Here is a 13,628-nt window from a genome sequence, read left to right as displayed (position 1 = left end):
GGTGGGGTGGTGGTGTGCAGTCACGGCTGGCGGTAGGTGGGGAGCTGCCTGTTCGGATCGCCCGACGTTCCACTCTCAACCCCCCCCCCCCCTCCTCCTGTCCACTGTGTGTCTGTGTGTGTGTGTGTGTGTGTGTGTATGGGAGAGTGTGAGTGTGACACTGTGTGTGTGTGTGTGTGTGTGTGTGTGTGTGTGTGTGTGTGTGTGTGTGTGTGTGTGTGTGTGTGTGTGTGTGTGTGTGTGTGATACTGTGTGTGTGTGTCACTGTTTGTGTGTGTGATACTGTGTGTGTGTGTGTGTGTGTGTGTGTGTGTGTGTGTGTGATACTGTGTGTGTGTGTCACTGTTTGTGTGTGTGATACTGTGTGTGTGTGTGATACTGTGTGTGTGTGTGTGTGTGACAGTGTGTGTGTGATACTGTATGTGTGTGTGACACTGTGTGTGTGTCTCACTATGTGACACTGTGTGCGCGAGACTGCGAGACTGGAGTTGCGCACGTGGGGGCGGGAGACCGGAGGTGCGCGGGGGGGAGGGGGGAGCAGAGAGAGAGGGGGAGCGGAGAAAGAGACAGGGGGAGTGAGGAGGGAGCGGGAGATTTTAATCCCGGGCAACGCCGGGTCTCTTAGCTAGTGTTAAATAAATACGTTTGTTTCATACTGATCTGTGTCTAGCAAGTGTGCCTGGAAGAAAGTAATGCAGCGTTTCAGTATAACTGAGAACATATGTCACCAGCAAAAAACTGTAATGTCACAGGCAGATACTCCGATTCAATGATATTTGCTGCAGTAGGGAGGGTGGGAATCACTATTTCCCCATGAAACTAATACAGGCCTTCCTTGCGATATTAGGATAGCAGAGAGGAGGTGCTCTTCTGAATAATTAACGTTAAGTAGTACGCAGAGTTCTCTGATCAGTCAAAGACACAAGACCTTAAATATCAATTAGGATTTTCACATTTATTTTTCAAAAGCTGATATCCAAAAACTGTTGCGTTTGTAGGAAAACATCCACATATATAATGGAAAAGAAAATAAACGACAAAAAGCAGCACATCATATTAACCAGCTCCGTCGCAGCAAGATCGCAGCAATATGAGATATTCTAGGAAACCCCTTTGTGTTTTTTTGTTTTACCAAGGCAACAAAGGTGGAAACAGTAAGGCTATGCTTCCTAAAGAACATATTCTCAGCATCTCTCTGGAAATATATTAGATTGAAGCGGAGCTTCCTTATGTACAGTAAGCTGTCCTGGGTAAGAAATCTCACACTGTTTGCATGCGTGGCTGAAACATCAACTGTTGGATTGTTATGTACTCTTGTACTGTAGTGCTTGTATTTCACCTTCTAATGTTCTGAGTACACCATCGGTGCTTCATGTATGGGGAGGTCCCGTAGTATGACTTTGCTGAGCTCTTGTTCTCCCAGGGCAATGATGCTTATTTAACACTTGGCTCAACCAACATAATTTGTACTTTTATTCCATAAAGGTCCATATTTGCTAAGCAGTGGTACTCTATAAGACACCTTCCTGCACAGCTTGGTAAATATTGCCCCATATAGGCCATTCAGGAGAATGGCTGTGAGAGGTGCCTTGTGTTGCAGAAAGTGTCTTACGGGGAAGCACTTCTTGGTAAATATGGCCCAAACCGTTTTAGTGTGCTCAGCCGCTACGGAGGGTGGCTGAACCCACCAAGACACTGATACAATACAACCAATTATTACTTACATTATTACTTACATAATATAGAAGAATAAAACTATGCAGTCACCTAATAGCCCAAGCAGATAGGAAATAACAGTAAAGAGAATACATCCTTTTACTTGCTGTCCGTTCTCTACTGTTTGTCGTGTGCAGCTCAGCAGTGCTAGAGAATACTCTCGGGTTCTGACGTCTCCCTTGCAGTCAAGGGATCACAAATACTATCACTTTTTATTTCGGTTCCATGGGCAGAACAGTACAGTAGTCATTTTTGGTATGTATATATATATATATATAAAAAGAAAAAACATTTCCTTGAAATGCCTTATTGAACAGTATACAGCACCTGCAATAAAATGTTAGCCTCCATAGGCTTGATTTTCCCTGTGTTATAATATTATATGTACAATTAGATGTTATGCCGAAACCTGTCCCACGTGGCAGTGGCTGACCCATTTAGCAGTAAGGTGTTGCATCACTGAAAGGGTGGACGTAAACGTATGAAAGGTTAACGTATATCCTCACACGTGTACACGTGCCTGCTAACATATGCTTACAGGTGTTACGTTTTATGGACCAAATGTCATTGGTTGGGAAAGCGTGGAAAACATAAGTCAGCCAATTGGAAACAAGATTACACCTAGAAATACATTTCAACGCTGCAGTAAACAAGGTCCATTACAACAAAGAAAATTGCAGGGCTGACTCTAGGTGCGGTTTGCAAAAGGTCGACAGGGAACAGGATCCACGATGAAACGTTCACAGGTTCTCTTAGCAGCAGTAAGAGAAACTGTATGTTTAGTGAACATACAGTGCAGGGCAGCGTCAAAGCAATGTGCTTCTTCTGTGCATCTCAAGTCCACAGTACTGTCTCCTCTTACAGCACGGATATCTCCCAGAGCTGTGTGAGCTTTCCTTCTGTGACAGGGTTCAGGATGACATGTTGCTGGTCATACTGGTTACCACCTGCAAGGAAAAGAAAAACAGCCCGAAAATCAAAGGTAGCTACAGTAATCTCAGCAGGTAATGCTGTATATTGGGTGTGAAGTATTTAACGGCAGCATTACACGAAACGAGCATGTACTGTAGCACGTCTGTGCAATCCTCCACAGAACCTTTCTGAGATGGAAACATCGGAAACTAAAGCGTTTGGTAAGTATTCCTGCTAGTGCTGCACGCTACGGGCGCCAAATGTGTAGCGCTTGAGAACAACAATGCTGCTTCACTATAAGGAGTATCAGCTGTAAAATAGACACGCACACCTCAGCTGTGGCTACATGTCAAGGAAACATGCCTATTGTTTTAGTAAATAAACTGACAGCTCTTGTCATTATTTATTTAGTGATTCAGTGTATGCACAGTATAGACATGTCCTCCCCTACTAAATAGGGAGTTTTGTATCTCTCCTCCCCCCAACCCCCCATTCGTACAACGGGGAGGGGGGGAGATACAAACCTCCATATTAAGTAGGGGAGGACATGTCCTTATTTATTAAGTGATTCACAGTGTATGTATAGACCAAAGTAGTCCGCTTATTTACAAAATAAAGAAGTCGAGGTTATGTTTTAACACATTTATAACTCAAAAGGTTATGAGTGCAAGTAATAAGGGCCTTTTTCTGTCTCATTCAAGCTTGGATCAGGTATTTCACAGTGCTTTCATTGTTACCCTTTCATTGCCATACTGTGCTGTAACATACTGCGCTCTGGTCACTGGCAGCAAAAGAGTTCAATGTTAAATATCATGCCTGTTTAATTTGCAGATAACAAAGCCCATGACAGATAAAAGGCGGCACATTTTTATGCCCTCGTTAAACCACAAATATACAAGCATATCTCCTTTGTATTGCACACTTACACAACAACTGCAAAGTGATACATACATAAATTAGCGTTATCTAGAAGTGTAATCAAGGATATGGAGCGACCCAGTGGTAGCATGATGTGGGAGAACAAAGGTAGATCCTTCAGACCTTAGGCTAGCCACTTTTATATGTGCCATAGGTACCAACAGTCATTATGGTGAGCTTTTTGAATATTGAGTATATTGCGCCTGTATCTTCGCATAAGAACATTTGGATGTACACAATTATTCCTTCTACACAATTAAGCAGCAAATCTGAACAAAGCACTGCAAGGAACGGACAAGCCCTTGCAGAATATTCAGCGGGAAGTAGATGTCCTCAGGCTCTAACTGCTTGCTCAGTGTTTTATTCAAGATGTTTTGATATAATTGGAATGAAGAAATGAGTCACTGTGAGCTGTTCATAGGAGACCGGATTTAATAATGTATGACATCTCATTAGGAAACTGGAAAAAAAAAAATCTCTGAACAACAAGGCACAGGAAAAAATAAAGCCACAAATTACCCATACATTAGATAAACACATATTAGTTCTAGTTATGAAGACGTACATACAAACGTGCACTTTAGTCCATATTTAGTAAGTGCTGCTATTCCATAAGACTCCAAACAGCGCTTGAATGAGCTATAAGGTTTCTCCAGGCACTGGAAGGTGTCTATATATGAAACCGCTATATATGTAACCCCTCTACTTTTAGTTCTCAGACTTATGACTATTGCTAAGGCGGGGGCCTGAGTCCTATTACTAACTTACTGGGTCACACGTGGCCTATGGTCAGACTGCAGGAAGAACACAGACAAAGTATGGGTGATACAACTAGTTTACTTATGCCTTTCTACGGCTGAGTCCCCGCAAGCGCTGAGCGCGCTCATGCTTGGAGAGCGCTCCAAGCATGAGCGCCGGGTGTCCTGCTTGTGCGCGGGGTGGAGGGGGGCATTGCGGGTAGTTGAGCGTGCGGGAAAGTATACATTTTTTGTTTATCTAAGCGCTGAGCGCGCGTGCCCACGCACGAGCGCACGCACACAGTGTGAGCGGGGACTTACATACATCTATATATGTAAGTAACAGCCGCAAGCGCCGCCCGCTTAGCGCTAGCGGGGACGCAGCCTAAGTCTGGTAACTTGTAATCCTCTGCCGAGGATCACTACACACAGAATACAAATACAACACAATTCCCAGTAACGCTGTGCGGGTGTGGATCAGTGTCAGTAGTGTATTAGCTACCCCAATCCTGGGTATATTGGCTTGTGCTGGTGCCGGCACAGCGTGGGAGCTTGTTGTGTACTAACGGTTGCAGGCCTGTGCTTCGGTACCACTGTGCTTTATACGTGACGGTGCTGGAACTCTTGTCCACGTTTCGCACTGTAGCTCTCTGCTCTTGCTGCAACGTGCACACTCAGCAATCCTCAACTGAACCTGATAGCACTCAGGTCCGCACAGATGTGACTCACATGGCCACCCCTCTTTTTAAAGGCTCCTCTCCCTCATAGTCCCTCCTCTTCCACAGCCGTTATTATTGGCTGCTCTCGTGCCCATTACAGTCACATGTCCAAAGCACACTAGAGAGGAATCTGCCAGGGGGCAGTGTGTGTGGAGTTCATCACACAGGGGGTTAAATATATATATATATATATATATACACACACACACACACACACACACACACACACACACACACACAAAAGCCTGCAACTAACTAGACTAAATGACTTAGATTGATATAATCAAAAAGTAAGATCAAATAAATAGTAATAATGACCTGATGACGGTGCTAGGGACAAAATATTATATGAAAAAAAGAAAGAAAAAGAATCCCATCAAAAGCAAAATCCCATCTAGCAACAATAAATAATAATAGAATTTATTCAATAGAAAAACACATAGATTATACAATATAAAATGAAAACAGTCCCCTCAGAACCCCAAAAAAAACATGAATTCTGGTAAATGCACCCTACAATAGGATTAAGTGCATACTTAGATGGCACCAGAAAGTGTAAATAACCTACTCATATAACCCAAGACCAGACGGTCAAAAAAGAGGGTTAGTGAAATTGGACACTGAATCTATGTATATGAATAGTACCACTCAACAACCAAAGTGAGATTGTGTATAAAATAAACACAATACAGGAATCATACTATATGAGTACAATAGTCACCACTGGATAGTAAGTGTGGATGTCCTGTAGAAAGGATGGAGTGATAGCAGAGTCTGTAGAGAGCAGTGTCCACTAAGAGTCCTGAGCCTGGTTGAGGGGTTCCAGGGGAGTACAGACACAGCCCCTACGTACGTTTCGCTACCCCTGCTTCATCCGGGGGCTGTGTCTGTACTCCCCTGGAACTCCTCAACCAGGCTCAGGACTCGCGATCGGCTTTCTGTAGGGGAGTGATGGGAATGCGCGTGGGGCGGGGCAGATCTGCCCTTCCATTGGCTGCCCACCGAGCACGTGACCGCATCGCTGCACGCATCACACAGGCAGCCACTGGAGCCTGCCCCATATAGGGCTGTGGTGCATGGTGCGCACGCCACAGCGGCCACTGGGGACCTGGCCTATGGCTTTCTCCATAGTAGGACGCACTAGCTTCCGTGCTTCTCCTCCTCCCCGGCATCGCACGTGCAAAATAAACTTGTTTGTATTGCGAAGCGCTGCTCTTCCTGTAGCACATGTGCACGCGCTAGTGCGCGCGCACTATGCACTACTACATTGCTGTCCTAGTGTTTGTTTCGGCGCGAGCTACGTAACTCGTTCTGTAGCCTGCACTATGGATGAAGCCTTACAGTACAGCACTTTTGCACTAAGACCAAAAGGCTATAATATTACAAAGCAAGAGCACATCTGTAGCTGGAAATACAGAAGGGTTTTTTTTGCCAATATATGATTAAAGCTGCAGTCCAGTCTTTTTTTTTTTTTTTTTTACATTTTTTTTTTTACTTTAATAGTTTTATGTGTGCAATCTCTAATTAGCTAAAGAACTGTATAGCTGCAGGTCAATTCGTTCTCCATGTATTGATAGGTCGAAATTTGGTGACATATTAAAAGCTGGGATTTGTTTATAATCTGCTTGTCTGTCAGTGGAAGCTCATGAATATTCATGAGCACTCCTGCACTGACATGTGCAAGAGGGAGGGCAGGGCTGACAAAGGGGTGTGCCAGGGATTGTGACAGGACATGAAGGGGCAGTGCCTTAGCAAATGGCTGTTAAAATAGAATACAAGAAAATTGGTCTTTCAAAGTTGTTTTTTTTAAAACAGAAAATGCTAAAAGTATTTTTCTTACTACAGAACTGATTTATTAAAAAAAAACACACATGCAGGATATTGACTGAACTGCAGCTTTAAGCTTTTTCAGATCCATTACTACATACAGATATCCGCCATGGCTAAAGCATTAGTGTAGCCATGCAGCCCCTGGCTACTAGTTTCTCTGCCTAACACGCAAGTCCTGGTACCAGCGCAGGCAGTGTTAGGGTTAAATCTGCCCTTGCTGTAGTAAGCAGCTCCCTTGAGTGACAGGGGGGTGGCTTAGGGCCTGGGTATCGCCCATACTGGGCTGAGACCTGGAGCCCCTCCCCTGGTAACAAAAGGGAGCTGCAGTTCCAAGTGTAGGAGTTCTGTTGTGGAAGTGTGGAGCCAGGGCTCTGGTTCCCCTTCCTTCCCCTCCCTCAGGGGAGTGGGATCATCTACCCCACACTCCACCTGGGAGTGTGGAAAACAGGGATAGACCTTTGGGGCCTCAAGCCCTGGGGGTTGAGTCCAGGGACCAAAAGAAGAGTGTACATGTTGGTATGCTTTAATGTACTGCTGTATGAAGAATAAAGAACCTTTACTGTTTTATACTCCTGCCTGATGCTGCAGTTCTTCAGGGAGAGAGAGGGTGAGATTGTTTTCCACAGGGGACTGCAAATATCTACGATAGGCCCTGTGGGAATGGAGGCGCTGTAACACCAAGAGAAAAGAACAATCCCAGCACCTAAAGCCTGTCCTGTCTATCCCCAACTACCACCGGCGGATGCTCAGGGCCTTCTGTGAGCCATACAGGTAGCACCAACACCAGGTAACAGCAGTGGATCTAGTAGAGTGAGTGTAGTGCTCAACAATTAGACCTGGTCCCGTCTGCAGAGAATATATGAATGAGTATCCAGATGAAGATTGAGTGTCCACAGTATAACAATGTAATATAATTGAGCTGGAGGGGATAAATGTCTAGTGGAGTCCACATGACACCCACATCAATTGACACTTCAATAAACACCCAACCAGAATGTAGATATATGTGTAATAATGTCCGTTGTGTACAGGGTATATCATAAGGCACTGGGGCTCTTTACCTGTACACTCCAAGGGACACTCACATTGTCTGTGGCGTGCAGTCCATCCAGGTGTAGATTCAGAATTGTGGTAGATGTAGATAGAGCACAGCCAGGGAAATCCTGCTTCTGGTATCCAGAGAAGGGAAAAAATAAACAGGCAACTCCAAACTAAATAAGTGATCAATTTATTGCAAGCTAGAGATACAATAAAAACGCACATGGTGCGTTCATGTAGTCCGTTTTTATTGTATCGCTAGCTTGCTTATAGAGCTTGTATCTCTAGCTAACTGATTTAGTTTGGAGTTGCCCGGCTATTTTGTCCCTTCTCTGGATACCAGAAGCAGGATTTCCCTGGCTGTGCTCTATCTACATCTACCACAATTCTGAACAGCAGTGGATCTCCCTTAGGGTGGGGGAACATGTGTTACTTTAGTATTACACGCTAGCTGTGTAAATGAAAGCTGTGAAGGTAGTAAGTAACACTAAACACTGCATGAATGCAGGTGTGAAATGAGATCATCGTAAACAAGAGAGATATACCAGTATATGGTTCAGTCATCCTCTACTGCCCGAGGGCCATCAACACTTTTGCAGTGCATTATAAGCCCTTTACCCAGGGAAGTAACTGGGTAAATGTGCTCTTCTGGAGAAGCAGTACTGTTTTTAAAGTCAGTGGGATATGAATGATCAGTTAATTCCTTAAGCCACATTTTCACCCATCCAAATCCAGGCAGCGGAGGGTGAATAAATGTAGGCATGGTCACAACATGCATGGAGCCTTGGTCTTTACAAGCAGCAGTCAGGCAGCACCACGGGGTTAGTGTAGTACAGAAAATAATACATGATTGTTATTTATTTTCATGCTGCCAACACATTCTGTAGCTTGACGCTATGGTAGATGACAGATGTGCATGGTTCAAAATAGCCTACAGTAACTTACACAGATATGTCAAAAAGGTCCATGCTCGGAGGAACTTATAACTTTGGAACTTATTCTATATACACGGAAGTGGCTGAAGTCAGTGGGGAGTTTAGTCTGAAAACAGCCCGATCAGCCACTTCTGCGGATACACAATTAGCCCCCTAATGAGAGCAGGAAATTAACATGTCGTAACAAGTGCAGGTGAAATGCTCTTTTAGGTTTTGAGCAGGTTAATGTATTGGGAGATTATGAAGGAAACAGTATGTTGAGTGACAAGGTGGGGAGGAGAGTGAGTCAATGTCAGAGAATATACCCAAGCAGCAGCAAAGCTTCTCTTTATCCGACAGATGATTGTGTCAAGTGGAGAGGGGTGGGGAGGAGAGTCTGCATAGGGAGGTGAATGAGTGCGTGTCAGTGGGTTCATGTATAAGGAACCCAGAGCTATTGGGCCTTCATTTTCAATTCTGGAGGTCAGCAGAACATTTATTTGTATTAACAGAAGAGACATCCGAAAGCAGCATTCACACACAAGTACGACCCCTAGTAAGTAACATGCAGCAAGTATATATCAACTTGGGGGGTAGTTACAAAAGTGTAGAGATCCCCCAACTTCAGAAAAATTGTCAATAATTACACTGGTTGACCTCTACTGCCCTTCAGCCATTCTCCACTACTGAGGAACCCCAAATGAGTAAAAGCCTCACCTTGTTGCTCAACGCATGATATAAACTACAGTTGTAATAAAATGAAAGCACTCAGCCATTAAATATTAATTATACATACATATTAATTATGAAGAGCTTTTAATGTTTTTAAAAACTTTCTTATGTCATCAGGAGTGTTACCTTTGATGTCTAAAACTAGGTTTGGCTTTGTGCGGCTGTAGATTCTGCCGTCAGGGCTGATACTCCAGTGCATGCTTGCTCCTGCTTGCTCCAGAGATAAGCCAAGTTTGCTGCCAGCAGTTACCAAACTTCCGGAGGTTGTAAGGCTGCAGTCTTCAGCGATCTGTCAGATACAGGGATGGAAACAACTACATTAGGTGGGAAGACAAGATATCAGAAACACTCACTTTTATGAAATGTTCGCCATCACATGCTTTACATGTTCAAATTGATTTTTCCAGTGGCAAAATAGGTAAAACTTTGCCCGCTGCAGAAGCAGATGCTGCTAAAGCCCATATAGGTGCAATATTTCAACACATTAAAGCAAAGTTACAACCTGTTTGGGCACATTGAGATAAGTGGGCATGTAAGTGGTAGAGCCTTTGGCATATTAGTTACAGAGGTGCTCAGAGATAAATAGATCAGCGTATTTATTCTGCATGGAGTAGGATGACTAGCAATAAAGGTTTTCCAGGAAGACTGATTTAAAGACAGGCAGGATATAGTATATGGCAGGAGATCGGTGGCACATCCTTCAAGCTCTGAAACATACTATAAATCAGATATACTGTGTAATTCTGAACGCCCAGCTACAAGCAGCATAACAACAGATAGCAATGACTAATTGGTACATGCTTAAACTGTTCACTAAATTTGTAAAAAAAAAAAAAAATTCTACAGCCACACCACGACTGGAGAGATCAAGTCTGTGTCACCAAGCAGGTTTAGAATATATACTATGTTAATTGTGTTTATGAGCATGCAAAAAAAAAGAAAAGGCAATTCACCTCAGATAAATACAAAGTAATCAGAGGCGTGTAATAATGTAATAAGGATGCAGAGTGAAAGAAAGGGCCATTTGTACAAACTTGCTTTTTTCACGTGTACAGTACAGTATGCATTAGTAGCAGAAACGAGGACATGCTCTGAATTAAGGACTATAAACATGGTAATGCTTTAGTTCCAGCTTTGGCAGTATCACACTAATATGACTGGTTTCTCCTTTCTCGGAACATGTAAGATTAATATCTTGATACACCATAGTAAAGTTATTACAATATGTACTGTATGGTGGATTAAAGATTTAAAAATGGCATTTATAAAACATTTAGTGACACTATTGTTTGGATGCGGCTGTGCTGCCTGAGACAAGAATGAATGGACCTTCCAAATCAGTACCTTGGTCTGCTGTTTACTGCCAGTGATATTCCACTACAGACCTAGGTCCCTGGTAAAAGTATGGAACAACTACAGCAATGTAAGGAAATATATTGTCAAAAAAGTATATACGTAAATAAGACTATATACGTTTTGGTCATATTGTAATAATTTTCCAGTACAAAGAAGTCTAATACAATTTAAGGGAGATTTTTTGGCCTTCAGTAGAATAATGTGAGTGATTGCGCACTTTTCCCCTTTTGAGAAGTTGTGTGTATTTAGCAGGACAAATGTAGAAATACAAATAAACACTAGTCATACAAGTTTTAATTCCTAATAAAGTGATATCTGTTTATAAGTCACAAACAAAACAAGCATTAGCACATCACTGAGGTCTTTTGTTATTCATGTGGCATTTGTTTGGAAAAAGGAGAACACATGAAATAGTTTTGCTGATTGTGAAAAACAGCAGCAAGCAACAGTTAGTGTGACAATAATGATGATTTGTAGATGAATCTGGCTAGTTTCTATATATTGAGAACAAGAAATCGAGCGCAAAGATACTGTATATTTAGACATTAATAATAAATGTTACGATAGTCGTAGATAGTCCTGTGATGGGTGCCGCAAAGATGTGGGTTCGATCCAAATCCACTATAGTTGTAGTAGAAAGAAACGGGTCCAGTGCGCACTCTCATCCAGAAGGATAGAAAAAAACAGAAGAAAACACAAATAGTGTAATATTGTAATGAATAAAAAAAATGTAGAAAATATGATAATTTTACTCACATTTTATGTGAGTAATACAAGCATTTCGGTTGTTCCAAGTAACCAACTTATATGGTGTGATGCGTCGTCACTGGAAGGACAGGATACTCCCGGCAAAGATAAGCAGAGGACACAGGGATAATGTAAACTTTATGTAAAGCAATAATAAAAAAAAATAGCAAACACTTACAGGTAAGTAAGCTAACGTAGTCAGTAGGACCCTCAGGGTCAGGTAGTGGGTGGTTCAGTCCTGGAGAAACCCTTATTCTAGCAAGCCTTCGTGGTGGCCATCCACATAGAGTCACTTTGTATAAGGGTACAAATGTCCTGGGTGATCCTTCACACTCCCTCTGGTTCAGTAGGCTGTACTTAGTCTCTGCAGTGGAGCCCTACGCGTTTCGGAAAACGTGACTTCTTCAAGGGGCGTTCTGATCCTGTCCCTGGCGTCCTCTCCCTGTGTGAGCAGCAGCACCTGTAGCTCTCTGATGTTGTCACAGTGGGACTCCTGTTCAGGCCTTGAAGAAGTCACGTCTGACGAAACGCGTAGGGCTCCACTGCAGAGACTAAGTACAGCCTACTGAACCAGAGGGAGTGTGAAGGATCACCCAGGACATTTGTACCCTTATACAAAGTGACTCTATGTGGATGGCCACCACGAAGGCTTGCTAGAATAAGGGTTTCTCCAGGACTGAACCACCCACTACCTGACCCTGAGGGTCCTACTGACTACGTTAGCTTACTTACCTGTAAGTGTTTGCTATTTTTTTTATTATTGCTTTACATAAAGTTTTCTTCATTATCCCTGTGTCCTCTGCTTATCTTTGCCGGGAGTATCCTGTCCTTTCAGTGACGACGCATCACACCATATAAGTTGGTTACTTGGAACAACTGAAATGCTTGTATTACTCACATAAAATGTGAGCAAAATGATCATATTTTCTACATTAATTTTTATTCATTACAATATTTGTGTTTTCTTCTGGGTTTTTTCTATCCTTCTGGATGAGAGTGCGCACCGGACCCGTTTCTTGCTAGTTTCTATATATTCTCTATGAGATGGGAGATTTTGTGTAGTATTTAGCACCTTTCTTCTATCCATATACCTGTATGTGGCACTTGGTACTGGATTTGTAATGCTGTTAATTAAATGGTCGCAAGAACAAATGTCTTGTAAATGTAACTTAAAATCTAAATTGGTATAAAATATCATGTGCACAGTATATAAGAGCTTGACCAAACACTTCACTTTTTTTTCTACCACAAATAATGCATCTTTTGCTCTCATATACAGAACGTGGCCAATCTGAGGCTTTTTGTTCACAACTAACTAAATAATTGGAACATTAGGCCGCACTTACAATGCTGGCTACGGTGACGTGGTAAAGTCATCCGTCGCCGTTGTCGCATTGATTTCTGCCTATAGTGTTAGAGGCAAGAAATGGCGACCGGGGGGCGTTGCCGTGAGCAGATTGCCCTCATTGGCTGAACTGCTCACATGCCCGCTGACGTCACGCGGCGGTCGCTGAAAAATGACTTTCCATTTACTTCCAGCGATCACGACCAAGCCGTCGCGTCTACTATAGGCGCAGCAGCGGCTTAAGTAAACTTGTTTTGACGCAACGTCGCATCGCCGGGTCTATAAGAGCGGCCATAGATATGCTCAGAATGAGACAGTGTTAGTCTTCAGAATTACCATTTCCTTGCAAGATAAGCTTCTACGTGATCCTCCTGTTCTGAAGCACATCGGGAGTTATTTACTGTATCAGGTTCTAATGTGGAATTGCAATGGTGACAGTAATGCACAACCTATAAAAATGAGCTTTCTTTTTCTTTGCAGCACCAGTTGGATTCTAGGACCCAAAGACTAATGCAACTTTCAATCAGATATTGAAGAAAAGCAAAAATGGCTGTCAGTCTTTTCCCTTTAAAAATATGCCATGTATTAATTAGGTGTTAAAGGAGCAGTTCAGGCAATATCCTACGTGTGGTTTTTTTTTCAAATAAATCAGTTCTGTAGTATT

General features: G+C 42.8%; 1 protein-coding gene across 2 annotated transcripts in view; it reads right to left on the bottom strand.

Annotated features, from left to right (window-relative positions):
• Positions 1–936: 936 nt before the first annotated feature.
• Positions 937–13,628, bottom strand: part of CRYBG1 (crystallin beta-gamma domain containing 1) — a 247,124-nt gene continuing 234,432 nt past the window's right edge. For both annotated transcript variants that reach the window (XM_075597547.1, XM_075597548.1), the window contains 2 exons: positions 9,643–9,805; positions 937–2,663 (listed from right to left, as the gene is read on the bottom strand). In XM_075597547.1, the coding sequence (XP_075453662.1) occupies positions 2,575–2,663; positions 9,643–9,805 (252 nt within the window). In that variant the 3' untranslated portion in view covers positions 937–2,574. The remainder of the gene's footprint in view (positions 2,664–9,642; positions 9,806–13,628) is intronic.

This window comes from Ascaphus truei, chromosome 4 (genome assembly GCF_040206685.1).
Source record: "Ascaphus truei isolate aAscTru1 chromosome 4, aAscTru1.hap1, whole genome shotgun sequence".
In the NCBI taxonomy this organism is placed as follows: Eukaryota; Metazoa; Chordata; class Amphibia; order Anura; family Ascaphidae; genus Ascaphus; species Ascaphus truei.
Note: the sequence above shows the minus strand (reverse complement) of the source record. Positions and strands in the feature narration are given on the sequence as shown.